This window comes from Carassius gibelio, chromosome B18 (assembly GCF_023724105.1).
Source record: "Carassius gibelio isolate Cgi1373 ecotype wild population from Czech Republic chromosome B18, carGib1.2-hapl.c, whole genome shotgun sequence".
Lineage (NCBI taxonomy): Eukaryota > Metazoa > Chordata > Actinopteri > Cypriniformes > Cyprinidae > Carassius > Carassius gibelio.
Window position 1 is genome coordinate 28753684 of NC_068413.1, and position 22451 is coordinate 28776134.

General features: G+C 37.3%; 1 protein-coding gene across 1 annotated transcript; it reads left to right on the forward strand.

Moving 5' to 3' along the window:
• Positions 1-912: 912 nt before the first annotated feature.
• On the forward strand, positions 913-14080 carry LOC127977493 (extracellular calcium-sensing receptor-like). The gene is made up of 9 exons (XM_052582379.1): positions 913-926; positions 9038-9059; positions 10090-10123; positions 10479-10710; positions 10802-11093; positions 11570-12358; positions 12464-12691; positions 12925-13048; positions 13182-14080. Exons 1-9 carry the CDS (start codon positions 913-915, stop codon positions 14078-14080), a joined length of 2634 nt encoding a protein of 877 aa, XP_052438339.1.
• The last annotated feature ends 8371 nt before the right edge of the window (positions 14081-22451 follow it).

The window sequence follows — 22451 nt, forward strand, 5'->3', positions numbered from 1 at the left end:
CGGTACTATTAATCACAGAACTGGCTTTACTGACTAGATGTGCATGACAATCACATCCAATTTAACTTGCAGCCCTTGTTTACTGATCACAAAGTACAAAGTAGAGGAATAAAACTAAGATGCGGAGTGTATTCAAAGTGCCGCCACTATTGTCTAAAGTTGGACAGTGTTTTCTCTACTTCCTGTTTGCCTTCTGTAGCTAATCGTAGCTCCGTGTAGCTGTTTTTTTTTTCTCTAGAATTCTCTAGAATCTTTATCTTACTATCACTCTGTTTTTTAAAGTGATAAAATATAACTAAATTCAGACCCTATTTCTGATATTATCGATAAATTTTATAAGATTAATTTTGATTGTTCACTTTTATTTTATATCCGTGAGTGCAGTACACCTGCAAAGCGCTAGCACTCGTTAGCTTGTCATTAGCGTTTTTATTCGAACCTATCGCTGTTTTCTTTTCTCCTCTCCTCTCTCTCGCTCCAGTTTTTTACAAGTTCATCAAACAACCTTAGTAAGAATATTTCATCAAGCACGGTGAGTAATGGCTTCTCCTGATATTGTTATTTGCACCTCTTGCCACATGTACAGTTTATCTATCTCTGTCGCAGATGAGGGATTCACATGTGATAAATGCAGGGAAATAGTTAGGCTGACAGAGAAGATTTCAGAATTAGAGAAACGCATCCAAACTTTAATTGAGGACAGTAAGAATGTTAGGGCTCTAGATAAGGCTTTGGATGGGTCTAGCTCAGGGATTCCTGTACATTGTTCGGTTCCGGCAACAGAGCCCCTGCAGCAGGGCAACTGGGTGCCAGTGAGGCAGCGTAGTCTTTGCTCAAAACACTGCTCTTCTGTTCCGATCAGAACATTAAACAGGTTCTCCCCACTCAGTGAAGCACCCACTGAGAAACCTGATGAAAGTGCTCTTGTTATTGGTGATTCTATTGCAGAGATGGGACCAAGTCACACATGTGCAAGTCTCAAGTAAGTCTCAAGTCTTAACCTTCAAGTCTCAAGTAAGTCCCAAGTATTTTTTTCTTGGGCAAGTCAAGTCAAGTCAAGTCACAAGCTATGTCAAGTCAAGTCCAAGTCAAGTCACCTTAATATTGTTATTTTACCTGCAGAATCTGATCTTAATAAAGTTAAAAGACAAGATATAAGTAACTGTCAGTAAATTAAAATAATTTGGATTTGCATTGTAAATACTCATGTTCAGTAAAATACATCATGGAATCAAACAAAATTGTAACTTTCTAAAATTATTTATTTTTCACTTCTGCCAACAGTGTTTGAAATGTTTTACATTTTCAACATTGAGTCCATAAAACTAAACATCCAACAGACTCCTCTCTGAACACCTCTCTCTCTCTCTCTCTCTCTCTCTCAAACACAGTTTACATACAACATTAAACTGTTACATTTCTCCTCTCTCTCTCTCTCTCTCTCTCTCTCTCTCTCTCTCTCTCACACACACACACACACTCTCTCTCTCTCTCTCTCTCTCTCAGAGTATAGAATATAAATATGACGTATTTTCAGTTGTTTCATACTTTTTTGTTATGTACAGTACAGACCAAAAGTTTGGACACACCTTCTCATTCAGAGTTTTCTTTATTTTCATGACTATGAAAATTGTAGATTCACACTGAAGGCATCAAAACTATGAATTAACACATGTGGAATTATATATGGAATTATATACATAAGGTGTGAAACAACCGAAAATATGTAATATTCTTGGTTCTTCAAAGTAGCCACTTTTTGCTTTGATTACTGCTTTGCACACTCTTGGCATTCTCTTGATGAGCTTCAAGAGGTAGTCACCTGAAATGGTCTTCCAACAGTCTTGAAGGAGTTCCCCGAGAGATGCTTAGCACTTGTTGGCCCTTTTGCCTTCTGTGTGCGGTCCAGCTCACCCCTAAACCATCTGGATTAGGTTCAGGTCTGGTCACTGTGGAGGCCAGGTCATCTTGCGCAGCACCCCATCACTCTCCTTCTTGCTCAAATAGCCCTTGATGCCTTCAGTGTGACTCTACAATAGTCAATAGTCATGAAAATAAAGAAAACTCTTTGAATGAGAAGGTGTGTCCAAACTTTTGGTCTGTACTGTACATAACAAAAAAGTATGAAACAACTGAAAATACGTCATATTTATATTCTGTACTGTATATATATATATATATATATATATATATATATATATATATATATATATATATATATGTGTATGTATATATATATATATATATATGTATATATATGTATATATATATATATATATATGTATATATATATATATATATATATATATATATGTATATATATATATATATATATATATATATATATATATATATATATATGTATATATATATATATATATGTATATATATGTATATATATGTATATATGTATATATATATATATATGTATATATATATGTATATATATATATGTATATATATATATATGTATATATATATGTATATACATATGTATATATATATATATATATATATGTATATATATATATATATATATATATATATATATATATATATATATATATATATATATATATATATATATATTTATATATATGTATGTAATATGCACTTGTCATGATTGGGTAATCGCGGCAGCTACATTTGTTTTTCTGATTAATTGTTTTGCTCTATGAGAAAGACAAGGTAACAAAATATTCGGGGCTTATGCCCCCTTAGCCCAACCCTAGCGCCGCCCCTGGAATGCGTTTTTTTGACGGCCTGCTAGCGGATCATTAGGGGCTGTTCACATCACTTCTTCTGTGCGCGCAAGTTCGTTATTTCCAATGTAGGTGCGCGGTATGCGCGCTCATAATGGAAGCAACGCGCTCAACATCTAAACTTTTCAGAATGCCGCAAGCGCACCGCAGGTCATGTGACAATAACTAACCAATCAGCTTCATCCTTTCTCGTATCAACGTTGAAAGCTCAGCTAAGATGAAGGAACAGCTGTTCATAGCTGTATATGGATTGCCATTTTGAAATGAATTTAGTAGCAGAGCTACTGCGAGCGATTTTTAGTGATGCAAATCCATTTATCCTTTGCTGAACTTTCCGCGTTTTCATTGAGAGAGAGCGTGTCATGGATGCTTAGCAACGACAGACGCCCCAGGAGCACTTCTGCCCGAGCGCTTTGGAAAGAAGGAGAAAGCGGCGCGACTAGCGTTTTCCACGCGTTTTTAGGCGCGAACTATTGAAGACAAAAGCGATGACCCTCGGTACCTCTCAGGCTGACACGAGTCTTTAACTTCCAAGTCCGAGTCAAGTCTCAAGTCCTAAAAATAGCGACTCGAGTCGACTCGAGTCCAAGTCACCAAGTCACAAGTCCCCATGTCTGTTCTATTGTATGGAACGTGGATATAGAGACACCAGCCACCATAGTCAAATGTTTACCAGGAGCCAGAGCGCCTGACATCTTGGCAAATTTAAAAGTGCTGGCTAATGCTTAACGTAAATACAGTAAGATTGTTATTCATGCCGGCACTAATGATGTTCGACTTCGCCAGTCGGAGATCACTAAAAATAACATTAAAGAGGTGTGTGAACTTGCAAGCATGATGTCAGACACTGTAATATGCTCTGGTCCCCTCCCTGTTTACCGTGGTGTCGAAATGCATAGCAGATTGTCATCACTCAATGGCTGGATGTCTAAGTGTGCCCACAGAATAACATCGGTTTCATAGACAATTGGATGAGCTTTTGGGGCAGACCTGACTTGTTGAAAAGAGATGGTCTTCATCCCTCCTGGGGTGGCACCACTCTTCTCTCTAGAAATATGGCAAAAAGTCTTAGTGTTTATACTTGACTAACTGGGGCCCAGGTCAGGAAGCAGACAGACTGGCTAAACCGACAGTCTGCAAGCTGCCTCACGTCACAGAGGTCAGTAAATTATCAGCACACAGAGACTCTTTCACCTATTTAACATTTAATTGAGGTTCAACAAATAAAAAAACAAATACAGATGACAAAAAATTATAAATCTTGGCTTATTGGCAGATTCCTTTCTACAAAAACACTTTTGTAAATAATATGATCACTGATCATAATATAGATGTGCTCTGTTTGACAGAAACCTGGCTAAAACCTGATGATTACATTATTTTAAATGAGTCCACCCCCCAAGATTACTGTTATAAACATGAGCCGCGTCTAAAAGGCAAAGGGGGAGGTATTGCTTCAATTTATAACAACGTTTTCAGTATTTCTCAGAAGGCAGGCTTCAAGTATGACTCGTTTGAAGTAATGGTGCTTCATATAACATTATCCCGAGAAACAAATGTTAATGATAAATCCCGTTATGTTTGTACTGGCTACTGAATACAGGCCACCAGGGCACCATACAGACTTTATTAAAGAGTTTGGTGATTTTACATCTGAGTTAGTTCTGGCTGCAGATAAAGTTTTAATAGTTGGTGATTTTAATATCCATTTTGATAATGAAAAAGATGCTTTGGGATCAGCATTTTTAAGCTTTCGATCAGCCTTTTTAAGCTTTCTTTCAAATTCCTTATCATATCCAAAACCTCAGAACAACTTGATGATTTAACAGAATTTATGGACTCTCTCTTTTCTAGCACTTTAAATACAGTTGCTCCTTTACGCTTAAGGAAGGTTAAGGAAAGCAGTTTGACACCATGGTATAATGAGCATACTCGCACCCTAAAGAGAGCAGCCCGAAAAATGGAGCGCAGCTGGAGGAAAACAAAACTAGAGGTATTTTGTATTGCTTGGCAGGAAAGTAACCTATCCTACAGAAAAGCATTAAAAACTGCTAGATCCGATTACTTTTGTTCTCTTTTATAAGAAAACAAACATAACCCCAGGTATTTATTCAATTCAGTGGCTAAATTAACGAAAAAATAAAGCCTCAACAAGTGTTGACATTTCCCAAAACCACAGCAGTAATGACTTTATGAACTACTTTACTTCTAAAATTGATACTATTAGAGATAAAATTGCAAACATTCAGACCTCAGCTACAGTATTGCATCAGACAGTGTACTATAGACCCCCTGAGAAACAGTTTCACTCAGTCTCTATTATAAGAGAGGAAGAATTGAATAAACTTGTTAAATCATCTAAACCAACAACATGTGTTAGACCCTATACCAGGGATAGGCAACTTCGGTCCTGGAGGGCCACTGTCCTGAAGAGTTTAGCTCCAACCCTAATTAAAAACACCTGAACAAGGCAATCAGTGTTTTGGGGATTACTAGATAGATACAGGCAGGTGAGTTTTTATGAGGGCTGAAGCTAAACTCTGCAGGATAGTGGTCCTCCAGAACCGGAGTTGCCTATCCCTGCCCTATACCATCTAAGCTCCTAAAAGATGTGCTTCCAGAAGTCATAGATCCTCTTCTGTCTATTATTAATTCCTCATTGTCATTAGGATATGTCCCCAAAACCTTCAAACTGGCTGTAATAAGCCTCTCATCAAAAAACGACAACTTGACCCCAAGAACTAGTTAATTATAGACCAATCTCGAATCTCCCTTTTCTCTCCAAGATACTAGAAAAGTGAAAAATGGTATCTGTGAGGATTTCCAGTCAGGATTTAGACCATATCATAGTACTGAGACTGCTCTCCTTAGAGTTACAAATGATCTGCTCTTATCATCTGATCGTTGGTGTATCTCTCAATTAGTTTTATTGCATCTTAGTGCTGTGTTTGACACAATTGACCACAACATTCTTTGCATAGACTTAGACATAGACATAGAACACTTTGTTGGAATTATTGGAAGTGCATTAGCATGGTTTAAATCGTACTTATATGACCGCCATCAGTTCATAGCAATGAATGAAGATGTATCATATCGATCACAAGTGCAGTATGGAGTACCTCAAGGCTCAGTACTAGGGCCGCTACTCTTCACGCTTTATATGTTACCCTTGGGAGATATCATCAGGAAACATGGTGTTAGCTTTCACTGTTATGCTGATGATACTCTGCTCTATATTTTTTCGCAACCCGGTTGAAACACACCAATTTGAAAAACTAATGGAATGCATAGCCTATATAAAAAACTGGATGATGAGTAATTTCTTACTGCTAAATTCTGAAAAAAAAAAAAACAGAGAAACATAGGACCTAAAAACTCTGCTTGTAATAACCTAGAACACTGTCTAAGACTTGATGGTTGCTCTGTCAATTCTTTGTCATCAGTTAGGAACCTAGGTGTGCTATTTGATCGCAATCTTTCCTTAGAAAGCCACGTTTCTAGCATTTGTAAAACTGCATTTTTCCATCTCAAAAATATATCTAAATTACGGCCTATGCTCTCAATGTCAAATGCAGAAATGTTAATCCATGTATTTATGACCTCAAGGTTAGATTATTGTAATGCTCTATTGGGTGGTTGTTCTGCATGCTTAGCAAACAAACTACAGCTAGTCCAAAATGCATCAGCAAGAGTTCTTACTAGAACCAGGAAGTATGACCATATTAGCCCGGTCCTGTCAACACTGCACTGGCTCCCTATCAAACATCGTATAGATTTTAAAATATTGCTTATTATTTATAAAGCCCTGAATGGTTTAACACCTCAGTATTTGAATGAGCTCCTTTTACATTATAATCCTCTACGTCCGCTACGTTCTCAAAACTCAGGCAATTTGTTAATACCTAGAATCAACTGCGGGCGGCAGATCCTTTTCCTATATGGCGCCTAAACTCTGGAATAACCTACCTAACATTGTTTGGGAGGCAGACACACTCTTGCAGTTTAAATCTAGATTAAAGACCCATCTCTTTAACCTGGCTTACACATAACATACTAATATGCTTTTAATATCCAAATCCGTTAAAATATTTTTAGGCTGCATTAATTAGGTAAACCGGAACCGGAAACACTTCCCATAACACCCTATCTATTTGCTACATCATTAGAAGAATGGCATCTACGCTAATATTTGTCTGTTTCTCTCTTATTCCGAGGTCACCTTAGCCACCAGATCCAGTCTGTATCCAGATCAGAGGGTCACTGCAGTCACCTGGATCCAGTACGTTTCCAGACCAGATGGTGGATCAGCACCAAGAAAGGACCTCTACTGCCCTGAAAGAAAGCGGAGACCAGGACAACTAGAGGCCCCGATACAGATCCCCTGTAAAGACCTTGTCTCAGAGGACCACCAGGACAAGACCACAGGAAACAGATGATTCTTCTGCACAATCTGACTTTGCTGCAGCCTGGAATTGAACTACTGATTTCGTCTGGTCAGAGAAGAACTGGCCCCCCTACTGAGCCTGGTTTCTCCCAAGGTTTTTTCTCCATTCTGTCACCGATGGAGTTTCGGTTCCTTGCCGGTGTCACCTCTGGCTTGCTTAGTTGGGGTCACTTCTACACATCAGCGATATTGTTGACTTGATTGCAAATAAATGCACAGACACTATTTAACTGAACAGAGATGACATCACTGAATTCAATGAATTCAACTGAATTTTAACTATCATTTTGCATTATTGACACACTGTTTTCCTAATGAATGTTGTTCAGTTGCTTTGACGCAATGTATTTTGTTTAAAGCGCTATATAAATAAAGGTTACTTGACTTGACTTGACTAAAGTGTGTGGAATGGTGTTCTGTGATTGGTTAAGCAGATATATTGCATTCTGCGAAAAAGGGAGATTGGCACTTGTCACGGTTTGGCAAAAAAGGGAGAAAGCTTGACCTAATAATTCTGCGAATATTGCATTTTGCGTAAAATACAAAAATTACTTTTTAATACTGAACAGAAATTATGCTGATTTTGGCTGAAACTCAATTTTATTATTATTATTATTTTTTTTTAAATAGCGCTTATCACATTTTGGAACCAAACTCTTCATATAACAGAGAGAATAAACGTATTTGCTGTAAAGCTTGGTATTACAAGATTAAGCCAGAACGCTTGCACACGTCACACACCAGGAAGCGTGAGTGCCCTCAGATCACTTGGATGTGGTTGTGTATAAGAGTTAAAAACTATATAAATACAGTTCGTTTTCTCACACAAATTGCTAATTTTTTGTCTTAGGTCATCAATGTGTACTTACTATGGGGAACTGTTTAATTTGGATTTATCTGTGCATGCTCTTTCAGATGGTCAAGTCAAGTAAAGTCACCTTTATTTATATAGCGCTTTAAACAAAATATATTGCGTCAAAGCAACTGAACAACATTCATTAGAAATACAGTGTGTCAATAATGCAAAATAATAATAATAATAATAATAATAATAATAAGTTTTATTTATATAGCGCCTTTCCAGAGCTCAAGGACACGTTACAATAAACAAACAACAATAAAGGCAATTGACAAAGAGAGCAGACAGAACAACAATAGGCAAATGAGAGTGCAAGTACAGTAAGTGAGAATTGGGTAGATGGGGCAGCAACCAGCAGAGAGAGAGGAAAAAAAATGAAAATAAATAAAAAACACACTAAGACCTATAACATTCAGAAAATAGGTGTGTTTTGAGCATGGAGTTGAATTCAGAGATAGTGTTAACAAAACGGAGTGATGGGGGGAGAGAGTTCCACATTTTGGGCGCAACAACACTGAATGATCTGCCCCCCATTGAAGCAAGGTGATGCCGAGGGACAACGAGAAGGCTGGAATCAGCGGATCGTAAAGAGCGAGTTGGGGTGTAAGGGAGAAGCAGGTTACAGAGGTAGGGGGGAGAAAGGCCATTAAGAGACTTAAAAGCGAGAAGGAGAATTTTGAATTTAATACGGTAAGCCACAGGAAGCCAGTGAAGATCATGCAGAATTGGGGAAATATGTGCAGAACGCTTGGTGTGGTTGAGTAGTCTGGCAGCAGAGTTTTGAATGTATTGTAATTTGGAAATGGAGCTAGCTGGTAGGCCAATGAAAAGTGCATTGCAGTAATCAAGACGTGAGGTGACAAATGCATGGATGACAGTTTCAGCATCTGAGATACTGATAAAGGGACACAGCTGAGCGATACGACGTAGATGAAAGAATGCCAATGCCAAAATGATAGTTAAAGGCAGTTCATTATTGAATTCAGTGATGTCATCTCTGTTCAGTTAAATAGTGTCTGTGCATTTATTTGCAATCAAGTCAAGGATATCGCTGTAGATGAAGTGACCCCAACTAAGCAAGCCAGAGGTGACAGCGGCAAGGAACCGAAACTCCATCGGTGACAGAATGGAGAGAAAAACCTTGGGAGAAACCAGGCTCAGTTTCGGGGCCAGTTCTCCTCTGACCAGACGAAACCAGTAGTTCAATTCCAGGCTGCAGCAAAGTCAGATTGTGCAGAAGAATCATCTGTTTCCTGTGGTCTTGTCCTGGTGGTCCTCTGAGACAAGGTCTTTACAGGGGATCTGTATCTGGGGCTCTAGTTGTCCTGGTCTCCGCTGTCTTTCAGGGCAGTAGAGGTCCTTTCTAGGTGCTGATCCACCATCTGGTCTGGATACGTACTGGATCCGGGCGACTGCAGTGACCCTCTGATCTGGATACAGACTGTATCTGGTGGCTACGGTGACCTCGGAATAAGAGAGAAACAGCCAAATATTAGCGTAGATGCCATTCTAATGATGTAGCAAGTACATAGAGTGTTATGTGAAGTGTTTCCGGTTCCAGTTTACCTAATTAATTGCAGCCTAAAAATCCTTTAACAAATTTGGATATTAAAAGCATATTAGTATGTTATGTGTAAGCCAGGTTAAAGAGATGTGTCTTTAATCTAGATTTAAACTGCAAGAGTGTGTCTGCCTCCCGAACAATGTTACGTAGGTTATTCCAGGGTTTAGGCGCCAGATAGGAAAAGGATCTGCCGCCCGCAGTTGATTTTGATATTCTAGGTATTATCAAATTGCCTGAGTTTTGAGAACGTAGCATACGTAGAGGATTATAATGTAAAAGGATCTCATTCAAATACTGAGGTGCAAAACCATTCAGGGCTTTATAAGTAATAAGCAATATTTTAAAATCTATATGAATAAAATCTATACGATAGAGATGGTGACCACAGACCTGCATTACCTGGGTCACAGACAAGAACCGTTTGACCTAAAAATATAAAAAAATTTAATTACTGCAGAAACAAAGACACCTTTATCTTGGATGCCCTAGAGGTAAGCTAAAACATACCAAAATGTAATTTGAAAGTGAACTATCCCTTTAACCCACCATTGAAACCTACCCATACCGTATCCCTAACCATGCCCGTATCCCACCTCAGTAGCAGCGTTTTTTTTATTTTTTATTATTGCAATATTATTATGATTATTTTTTATTTTTTTATTTTATTGTATCAGTACATAGTAGTCAAAGCCATCAAATATAGATCAGCTAAATATCTTACTTCACTATTGTTTCTTCCATAATGACAAATAAATGTAAAAATCTAGCACGAAAGATTCATAATGCCAACCCCAAAGGACATTTAAAGACAATAAAAGGCAGCACTATCCCTGTTCTTCCTCAAAGGTTCTTACGCTTCATACAGATTGGCAATGACAAAGAGTACTGTGCCGCTACTGTTGCTGGTGGTGTATGGCGTCTATTCAGCACAACTCTGCAGACTGCTTAGTCAGCCCGCTCTTCCTCTACTATCTACAGAAAGAGACATTAACATTGGGGCGATATTCTCAATCCACATTAGTGCTCTGCTAAAGATGCATCCTTTCACTTCCAAACCAGAGCCAACAACATGCACCAGGTTTGTATGATGATATAAATTACTGAACATGACTCTTTGATGATGTAATAAAAAATGTTAAAGGAATAAAACTAATGTTTTATTTTCACAGCTTCAGTTTGCGTGAGTTTAAATTTGCACAGACACTGATTTTTGCCATTGAGGAGATTAATAACAGCACACAGTTATTGCCTGGTGTTTCTTTGGGCTATAAGATATATGATTCCTGTGGCTCAATAGCTCAGGCTATATTCTCAGGCATGGCTTTGATGAATGGATATGAAGAGACTCTGAGTGACACGTCATGCTCTAGACCACCAGCTGTTAATGCCATTGTTGGAGAATCAAACTCCTCTCCAACCATAGCCTTGGCTTCTGTAGTTGGTCCATTCAGTTTGCCTGTTGTAAGAACTCTTTTATCTGCTGCTTGATATCATGTTAAATCAGTGCATGATGAACCACTGAAGCAGGCACCAAAATATGTGCTTCAAGTTATATTTAACCAATTAAAAACAATTGTTGTAAATGTATAAAACAAGTATGTTAAATTATTTAGATTGTTTTAGTCTATTTAGTAACAATTTTGCCTTTTTGGATATTAGAAATTATTTTTTTAAAACATTATATGTATTAAGTAAATTAAAAACTGTGTAGTTAATTATTATTATTATTATTATTATTATTATTATTATTAGATTGTTTGGTCTATTTAGTAACAATTTTTCTTTTTTGGATATTAGAAATTATTTTTTAAAAAACATTACATGTATTAAGTAAATTAAAAACTGTGTAATTAATTATCTTTATTATTATTATTATTATTATTATTATTGTTAATATTATTATTATTTCTTCTTTTTTTTTCTTTTTTTTTTTGCAGATCAGTCATTTTGCCACATGTGCATGCCTGAGTAACAGAAAAAGGTTTGCATCATTCTTCAGAACAATACCCAGTGATTATTACCAAAGCAGAGCACTGGCTCAGCTTGTAAAGCACTTTGGCTGGACCTGGGTTGGCACAGTAAGGAGTCGCAGTGACTACGGTAATAATGGCATTGCAGCATTTGAGGAGGCTGCAAAACAAGTAGGGATTTGTATTGAATACTCAGAAACCATATTAAGAACTGATCCACAAGAGCAGTTTCTGAAGACGCTAGAAGTGATAAAGAAGGGTACTGCCAAGGTGGTCTTGGCTTTTGTTGCACTAAGAGATTTTTTCCCCCTTGTGAATGTAATTGCACAGCACAACATCACAGGGATACAGTGGGTTGGCAGTGAATCCTGGATCACTTCTCGAACTATTGCAGAAACAAAGGAATACAGTTTCCTTTCTGGAGCAGTGGGTTTTGCTATAGCAAATGCCAAACTTGTGGGCCTGCGAGAGTTCCTAGTGAATGTGCACCCTGATCAAGAACCAAACAATAAACTTTTAAAAGAATTCTGGGAGACTGCATTTCAGTGTTCTTTCAGGATTCGCAGCAATGGTGGGTGTACTGGTTCAGAGAATATGGCAGAGCTGCAAAATGAATATACTGATGTTTCAGAGTTACGGATAGCAAATAAAGTGTACACTGCAGTGTATACTATTGCACATACACTACATAATATATTAAAAGACTTCAAATCCTCCACCAACAGCAGCAAAGGAAAATGGCCTACCCCACAAAAGGTATTTAGAGCATATACAATAAAAGAAGAAGAAAAAAACTTTAATCTACAATAATAATAATACTAATAATAATTTAATCGAAATTAAAATATTGTTTCCTTCCAGGTTTTGGAGTATATGAGAGATGTGAGATTCACTGTTAAAACAGGTGAAGAAATTTTCTTTGATGCAAGTGGTGATCCAGTGGCGAGATATGACCTGGTGAACTGGCAGCCTGCTGGGAATGGAGGTCTGCAGTTTAAGCATGTGGGTGTCTATGACAGCTCAATGCCTTTAGAGAAACGTCTTCAGGTCAATCAGGAAAATCTGTTATGGGCAGGGAAAAGTGGACAGGTATGTTAATACTAATTAATAACAATTTATTGAGGTCACATTACATATTTGAATTGTGAAAAAGACAGCCAAGTACAAAACAATAATTTTAACAACGTATTTGAAATACAAATATATAAAAGCAGAGCCTCAAAATAATAATAATAATAATAATTAAACATTTCAGATTGTCAAATAATAACTATTAAATCATAATAAATTGAGGTTTTATATGATATCTTATTTTCTTATAGTTGCCTGTGTCCATGTGCAGTGAGACCTGCCCCCCTGGCACTAGGAAAGCTGTGCAAAAAGGACGACCTGTCTGCTGTTATGACTGTATAGCTTGTGCAGAGGGAGAAGTCAGTAATGGCACGGGTAAACTAGGACATGGTGTGATAAAGTGATGAGTGATACTGTCTGTTGTTCTAGGTTCTTAATGATTCACTTTCATTCTTTCTTTCTTTACTTCTTTTTTATTTATTTATTGTTTGTTTGTTTTTCTTCACAGATTCTAGTGATTGCTTCTCTTGTGATTTGGAGTACTGGTCGAATGAAAGCAAAGACATATGTGTCTTAAAAATGGTTGAATTCCTTTCCTATACTGAAATCATGGGGATGGTACTTTGTATTTTTTCCTTCACTGGAGTGTTATTAACAGCAATGGTATCTTTTCTCTTTTATCTTCATAAAGAAACACCTATTGTAAGAGCAAACAATTCAGAGCTGAGCTTCCTGTTGCTCTTCTCACTCTCACTGTGTTTTCTCTGTTCACTTACTTTCATTGGTCAACCCACTGAATGGTCCTGTATGTTGCGTCACACAGCATTTGGGATCACTTTTGTCCTCTGTATCTCCTGTGTCTTGGGGAAAACAATAGTGGTCTTAATGGCTTTCAAGGCTACACTTCCAGGAAGTAATGTCATGAAATGGTTTGGGCCTTTTCAACAGAGACTGAGTGTCGTTTCCTTAACGTTAATACAGGTGATTATATGTGTGATTTGGTTAACAATATCCCCCCCTTTCCCATATATGAATTTGAGCTATTACAGAGAAAAGATCATCCTTGAATGTAACTTAGGTTCAGCTCTTGGTTTCTGGGCTGTTCTGGGTTATACTGGTCTGCTATCAATCTTGTGTTTTATTTTAGCTTTTCTTGCTCGGAAACTCCCAGATAACTTCAATGAAGCCAAGTTCATCACATTTAGTATGCTCATATTCTGTGCTGTCTGGCTCACATTTATCCCAGCTTATGTCAGTTCTCCTGGAAAATTTACTGTAGCTGTAGAGATATTTGCTATTTTATCTTCGAGTTTTGGTTTATTATTTTGTATATTTGCTCCAAAATGTTACATCATTTTGTTAAAACCAGAGAAAAACACAAAGAAACAAATAATGGGGAAATCTTAAACTCATTTAAACAAATAATTGAATAATATAGCTATATTAAGCAATATATCAATAACACACGTACACACAGAGAAAAACAGCCTTCAAGAAAAGGTTTAGAACCAGTAACTTAGAAATGTTCATTATATCTGTTTAAACTGATAAAAAATGCACCCGTCTGTTTAACTGGTGGTGCTGCCCCTTTCAGGCTGTGGCATGGCGTGCAGTCCGGTCCTAAAATAAGGTTACCGACTTTTCGTGGGAATTCACCATACAATTGTCAGAAGCCAATGAGATTACCATTTTGATAGGTCAGCGGTGCATCAGTATACGGGTCATTATACGAAAAAGTGCCATTTCCCACTTTTAATGTTTGATTTTCAAAGTATTGTTTTGAAAATCTTTAAGCTCCTTTTTGGATGAAGTAGATTCTTACCTCTGAGGAAAATCTGCCGTGCCATCTCAGGCCATCTTATTTTTTTTATTTTTTTCATATAACAATCTAAATGTGTGTTTTTGGTCAACCCTGTTACCAACATATTAATTAATTTTTGAAAAGGTTTTGATTACATGTATAGAACAAATCTGATATATTGTGGAAGATACCCCCCCCCCCCCCCCCCCCCCGTTACATTAAGAGTGTTTGTGAATTGAGAATATTGAAAGTTTTATTTTTAAGTGGATGAATACGTTCATTTCCAAATGACACTCCCCAGCATCTTCCGTTTTAAGAAAAAAATGTATGGAAACAAAAATGAAACACCTCAATTCAATTTTGAGTGGATTATTAGCCTCTCTTACTAAACATTTACAATTAATTGATTACATGTTTATTCATTTTTTTTAATTATATTAGAATATTATACAAGTAACAGGGTTGACACATCAGTAACAGGGTTGACAACAGTTACCGTATTGGTTATACTGCTTGTTTGAGTTACAGTTATGGTTGTAATGGAGTCTTAATTGGACATTCATAAACCTTTAATTCAACACGACTAATCAGCATATTTTGTAGACTGCTCTATTGGGATATTTTAGCATAAAAATGATGTAAAACCTAAACTTATCTGTTTGCATGAACTTTAACTTTACAATTTTTTAACTGTTGCCCCGCCTTCTACTTCTCAAACCTCGTACTTTCTATGATATAGTGCTGAGAAAACACAGAGTTACCCATCGTGTGTTGGTAGTGGCGTGTACCACAGTTTGCTTTGCCAATTGCGAAACGTGATTGGTAAACGGTTTGCCAGAATATACCCTGACCCAGATCTATCCAGTTAGTGAAGCATTGGTTTCCACACTGGTTTCGTTAAATAAATAAATAAATAAATATATAAATAAATAAATAAATAAATAAATAAAGGAAATTATTATTTTAAAAGATTCACCCATAAGAATCATCTGTTCACGAATTGGATCGTGAACTTGCATTACCGAGCCAAAGATGATACTGAACATTTCGAATAAATAAAGAATTCAAGTTCATCTGTAAAGCACATAAAGCTATTGTTTAACTTCATAAACCTTTATTTCATGCATGCTTCATATGGATCTGTTGACTGAATGCAGAGTGTGATTTCTAGGAGAATGTTTGTGTTGTTATGTGCTTGTACGCACGCTCACTAGGAGTTGCTAAATGAACAGCTGCTGCACACAGTTTTTTGTTTCGCAGGTGTCACAGTATTGGTTGAAATACCCATACTTAAATATTAAATTAATAAATGACATCTGCTATTTGTACCAAAAAATACACATGAATTAGACGAAATGACTGACAACATGGGCACTATTTTCTCTAATACATTAGAAACTGTTGCCCCCATCAAATTGAAAAAGGTTAGAGAAAAACGTACTGTGCCATGGTATAACAGTAATACTCACTCTCTCAAGAAAGAAACTCGTAGTCTTGAATGCAAATGGAGAAATACTAACTTGGAAGTTTTTAGAATTGCATGGAAAAACAGTATGTCCAGCTATAGACAGGCTCTAAAAACCGCTAGGGCAGAGCATATACACAAACTCATAGAAAATAACCAAAACAATCCAAGGTTTTTATTTAGCACAGTGGCTAAATTAACAAATTACCAGACGCCACCTGATTCAAATATTCCACCAACGTTAAATAGTAACGACTTTATGAATTTCTTCACTGATAAAATGATAACATTAGAAATACAATAGCGAATGTAGATTCTACAGCGTCTAACACTTCGGTTTCATCCATCGCACCCAAAGATAAACTGCAGTGCTTTACAACCATAGGACAGGAAGAGCTAAATAAACTTATCACTGCATCTAAACCAACAACATGTTTATAAGATCCTGTACCCACTAAATTACTGAAAGAGTTGTTACCTGTAGCCGAAGAACCGCTTCTCAATATCATTAACTTGTCGTTATCTTTAGGTCACGTCCCAAAACCATTCAAGCTGGCGGTTATCAAGCCTCTTATTAAGAAACCAAAACTAGATCCTAGTGTACTGGCAAATTATAGGCCTATTTCAAATCTCCCATTTATGTCAAAAAATTTTGAAAAAGTTGTGTCTGCTCAATTGAGCACCTTCCTGCATAAAAATGATCTGTATGAAGAATTTCAGTCAGGTTTCAGGCCCCACCATAGCACAGAAACTGCACTTGTTAAAATTACAAATGACCTGCTCCTTGCGTCAGATCAAGGCTGCATCTCATTTCTAGTCTTACTTGATCTTAGTGCTGCGTTCAGCACCATAGATCATGACATACTCATAGACAGGTTACAAAACTATACAGGTATTCAAGGGCAGGCTCTAAGATGGTTTAGATCCTACCTGTCCGATCGTTACCATTTTGTTTACTTAAATGGGGTGTCATTTCATTTATCATCAGTAAAATATGGAGTGCCACAAGGATCCGTCCTAGGTCCCCTTCTATTTTCAATATACATGTTGCCCCTTGGTAATATTATTAGAAAATACGGAATTAGCTTCCACTGTTATGCTAATGATACTCAGCTATATATCTCAACGAGAGCAGATGAAACTTCTCAATTATCTAAGCTAACCGAGTGTGTTAAAAATGTAAAAGATTGGATGACAAATGATTTTCTCCAATTAAATTTGGATAAGACAGAGATATTAATTATTGGACCAAAAACACTACACAGAATCTTGTAGATTACAATTTGCAACTAGACGGATGTACTGTTACTTCCTCTACAGTCAGAAATCTGGGTGTCATATTAGACAGCAAATTGTCTTTTGAAAATCATATTTCCAATGTTGCAAAAACTGCATTCTTCCATCTTAGAAACATTGCCAAGCTACGAAACATGTTATCTGTTTCTGATTTAGAAAAGCTAGTTCATGCATTCATGACCTCTAGACTGGACTATTGTAATGCACTTCTAGGTGGTTGTCCTGCTTCGTCAATAAACAAGCTACAGGTAGTCCAAAATGCAGCAGCTAGAGTCCTTACCAGGTCAAGAAAATATGATCATATTACCCCAATTTTACAGTCTCTGAACTGGCTACCTATTAAGTTCCGTATCAGAAGTGGTGGACAGTAACGGAGTAGCTTTACTTCGTTACTGTACTTAAGTACATTTTTCAAGTATCTGTACTTTACTGGAGTAGTTTTATTTCGAGTAACTTTTACTTTTACTTCACTACATTCCAAAGCATAAAATCGTACTTTTTACTTCACTACATTTCATAAAACATATCGTTACTCCCTATAATATATCACGTGCTCCGACACGCAGAAGCGGTGTCTGATTCATCATGAATGAACTGAGTCTTTTCAAAATATACTTTTAAATCGGATCGCGAGTCGCACCGAACGATTCGTTTACGAATTAGAATGATCCGATTGCAGCTGTTCTGGAGTCGACCACTCACTGATTCAAATGAACCGTTTAGTGCGAGTCAGTAAGAACCGGGAGATCTTGTGAGCGCGCATGCGTCTGATGTTGCTAAAAGTAAGTTATTAAAGTCGAAATTTAGGATTAATTATTGTAACTGAAAATCATATTTAGGTCAAAATTGTCAAGTTGTTTGGGAACTAAATCCGCTGTAAAGAGTGATCTGTTTAAGCCCATTGAAATGCTTGAGTGCAGACGATGCAGACACATCAATAAGCATCTCTGTGTTTTAGGTAAACACACACACACACACACACACACATTAAACTAACACAGATTATATAAAATAACTTGTGCATGTTCAAATTCCCCGCTGCCGTAATATTAACAGTTTTATTAAAATGCTACTATGTGACGTCTGTTTTTATATTGTTTATCAACAGTAACGTTATATTGTTTGGATTAACTAGACGAGTAGACAGACATGAATGTTTATTCATAACCGTACTGAAAATAAGTAAATATTGCTAGCTGATGCTAACTGTCTACCTAACAAGCTTGCTGGTGCTAACGTGAGGTAATTTTTTATAAATAATGTCCAAATATTTTTATTCAACCACCTATATATATATATATATATATATATATATATATATATATATATATATATATATATATATATATACAGTCAGGTCCATAAATATTGGGACATCGACACAATTCTAGGGCCCTATTTTAACGATCTGAAGCGCAAGTGTCAAAGCGCGAAACGCAAGTAAGTTTGTGGGCGGGTCTCGGCGCTGTTGCTATTTTCCCGGCGGGATAAATGGCTCTTGCGCCCGGCGCAAATCTAAAGTGGGTTGGTCTGAAGCAGCTTCATTATTCATAGGTGTGGTTTGGGCGTAACGTGAAATAAACCAATCAGAGCGTCATCCAACATTCCCTTTAAAAGCAGGTGCGCAAGTTCCATTATGGATTGCTATTATTATGGCGTATTTACCAGGCGCACGCCAGGAGCGGTTCACAGCCGAGGAGACTGATGTTCTTGTAAGAGCAGTGAAAGACAGAGAAGTTGTGTTGTATGGGGATGGGAGAATAATTAGCCTGAATAATTTGTAAGCTAGATTTATGCCTATTTTGTTCACATCTTCGTGGCACACCACAATGATTTCCGTCATCTCATGTGTTAATATTTTTTTTGTGTAACAATTTATGATTTGCAAAAATAACTGTTGCATCTGTGTAGATTACATGAGCAAAGTGTATGCGCGTTGTGCACGCTATACATTATGGTCAAGCATGCGCCCTTAAAATAGCAAAATGAACAACGCGCAACGCGCCACTAACTTTAGACTAGTTTTTTTCTGGTCAGTGGCGCAATTGTTTAATGGAACAGCAAAATAGCACCAGGGATTGTTTGCGCCGGAACATGCCTCCTTTTTTGCGCTGAACCGCCCAGGGAGCGCAAGTTCATTCACTAGTTTAGCGACGTGCTTCTGTGGAGGGAAAAGCGCGCTTTGCGCAGGTGCAAAATAGGAATGACACATGCGTCGGTGTACAAAGTCAATTGCGCTGGGTGCAAGATAGGGCCCCTAATCTTTTTGGCGCTATACACCACCACAATGGATTTGAAATGAAACGAACAAGATGTGCTTTAACTGCAGACTTTCAGCTTTAATTTGAGGGTATTTACATCCAAATCAGGTGAACGGTGTAGGAATTACAACAGTTTGTATATGTACATCCCACTTTTTAAGGGACCAAAAGTAATGGGACAGATTAACAATCATAAATCAGACTTTCATTTTTTAATACTTGGTTGCAAATCCTTTGCAGTCAATTACAGCCTGAAGTCTGGAGATCAATTAGACATCAGCGTACGCTGGGTTTCATCCCTGGTGATGCTTTGCCAGGCCTCTACTGCAACTGTCTTCAGTTCCTGCTTGTTCTTGGGGCATTTTCCCTTCAGTTTCGTCTTCAGCAAGTGAAATACATGCTCAATCGGATTTAGGTCAGGTGATTGACTTGGCCATTGCATAACATTCCACTTCTTTCCCTTAAAAATCTCTTTGGTTGCTTTCGCAGTATGCTTCGGGTCATTGTCCATCTGCACTGTGAAGCGCTGACCAATGATTTCTGAAGCATTTGGCTGAATATGAGCAGATAATATTGCCCGAAACACTTCAGAATTCATCCTAATGCTTTTGTCAGCAGCCACATCATCAATAAATACAAGATAACCAGTTCCGTTGGCAGCCATACATGCCCACGCCATAACACTACCACCACCATGCTTCACTGATGAGGTGGTATGATTTGGATCATGAGCAGTTCCTTTCCTTCTCCATGCTCTTCTCTTTCCATCACTCTGGTACAAGTTGATCTTTGTCTCATCTGTCCATAGGATGTTGTTCCAGAACTGTGAAGGCTTATTTAGATGTTGTTTGGCAAACTCTAATCTGGCCTTCCTGTTTTAGAGACTCACCAATGGTTTACATCTTGTGGTGAACCCTCTGTATTCACATGGTGAAGTCTTCTCTTGATTGTTGACTTTGACACACACATACACCTACCTCTTGGAGAGTGTTCTTGATCTGGCCAACTGTTGTGAAGGGGGTTTTCTTCACCAGGGAAAGAATTCTTCGATCATCCACCACAGTTGTTTTCCATGGTCTTCCGGGTAGTTTGGTGTTTGGAAAGCAACCAAAGAGATTTTTAAGGGAAAGAAGTGGAATGTTATGCAATGGCCAAGTCAATCACCTGACCTAAATCCGATTGAGCATGTATTTCACTTGCTGAAGACGAAACTGAAGGGAAAATGCCCCAAGAACAAGCAGGAACTGAAGACAGTTGCAGTAGAGGCCTGGCAAAGCATCACCAGGGATGAAACCCAGCGTACGCTGATGTCTAATTGATCTCCAGACTTCAGGCTGTAATTGACTGCAAAGGATTTGCAACCAAGTATTAAAAAATGAAAGTCTGATTTATGATTGTTAATCTGTCCCATTACTTTTGGTCCCTTAAAAAGTGGGATGTACATATACAAACTGTTGTAATTCCTACACCGTTCACCTGATTTGGATGTAAATACCCTCAAATTAAAGCTGAAAGTCTGCAGTTAAAGCACATCTTGTTCGTTTCATTTCAAATCCATTGTGGTGGTGTATAGAGCCAAAAAGATTAGAATTGTGTCGATGTCCCAATATTTATGGACCTGACTGTATATTTAAATTACATCTAGGGACAAAAGAAAGGATGTGATGTTCAGAACATGGTAACTACAGTAATTATCAAAGAGGGGAAGAGATGCACCCCGTTTGGCCAGGGGTGTTTTTACACCACAGACAAGATTTGAGAAGGAAAAAATCATTATGAAAATATAATTATATTTTCCTTAAAATGTTCTTCTTAACTTCAGGCCTTATTATCATGTCATATATAACTGTGATGTTCTGTAAAACAACAGACTTTAAAATACTTTGTTCTTACTGGTGAAAATCAGATGGTCATCTCTGTTTTCTCTCAGGTACATTACAGTGTAAACTTCACAGTGAATATCACTCTCGTCAACGTAGTCCATATCAACAACAAAAATATATCTTGACTCCATATAGTGTTTATTTTGGAAAAAATCCCAGGGCCCGTATTCATAAAGAATTTTAATGCAAAAAGTAGCTCCTAGTGACAAAATTCTAAGAAAATTCTTAGAAATGTGGGCGTTTACTCTTAAAATTAAAGAAAAAATCCTAGTAAAGAAAAAAGTAATTCAGAAAGCATCTTAACCCTTAAAACAGGTCTTAAGGTCAAACTTGTTAGGAGCACAGATGAGGACTTTTAAGAGGCTTAAGAGTTTCTTTAGCAGAGGAGAAAATGGCAGAAAGATGAAGAGGCAGAAGAAATGTGTTGCAGACAATGGATGACAGTTAGTTAATAAGACGTGATAGATTATATAATAATTTTTTATATAATTAAAATGTAATATATAAATTAAAGTAATCACTACATTACAATATTTGGCAACTGGGAAAATGCAACAATGCAATAGTGATGATTTGTGTCTGTCACAACCTTCTGTAAGCAGAGTGATCACACAAACAATTACAGCACTTTCAGAACATAGCAGGCTTATAGGTGCGCACAAGCAGGGAGAATGAACCGTTAATAGTTTGTGCTATACGCTCCCATGTCTGCTTCTTGTCTCTTGCTGTGACACCCGGCCTGAATTTTCCTTTAAGAATGGCCTTGTATTCATCCACTAACTGGGCTAACAGTAAACTCTGTTCCTCTGTCCAGTTTGGCTTTCTCGCACTTCTTGGTTTTGATTCCATGTTTGATACATTTGAACCAACATTCAAACCGCCACTTAAATAGGACAACACTCAATGTAATTGAAAAGAGTGGAACAATTTTTATCATTCTAAGGCAATCAAATACCTTATAGGAAATTACAAGCATGGTACATAAAAAAAGGATTTATATACACACATATAATGTGTGTGTGTGTGTGTGTGTGAGAGAGAGAACGGTCAAATAGGAAAAATTAGGCATGTA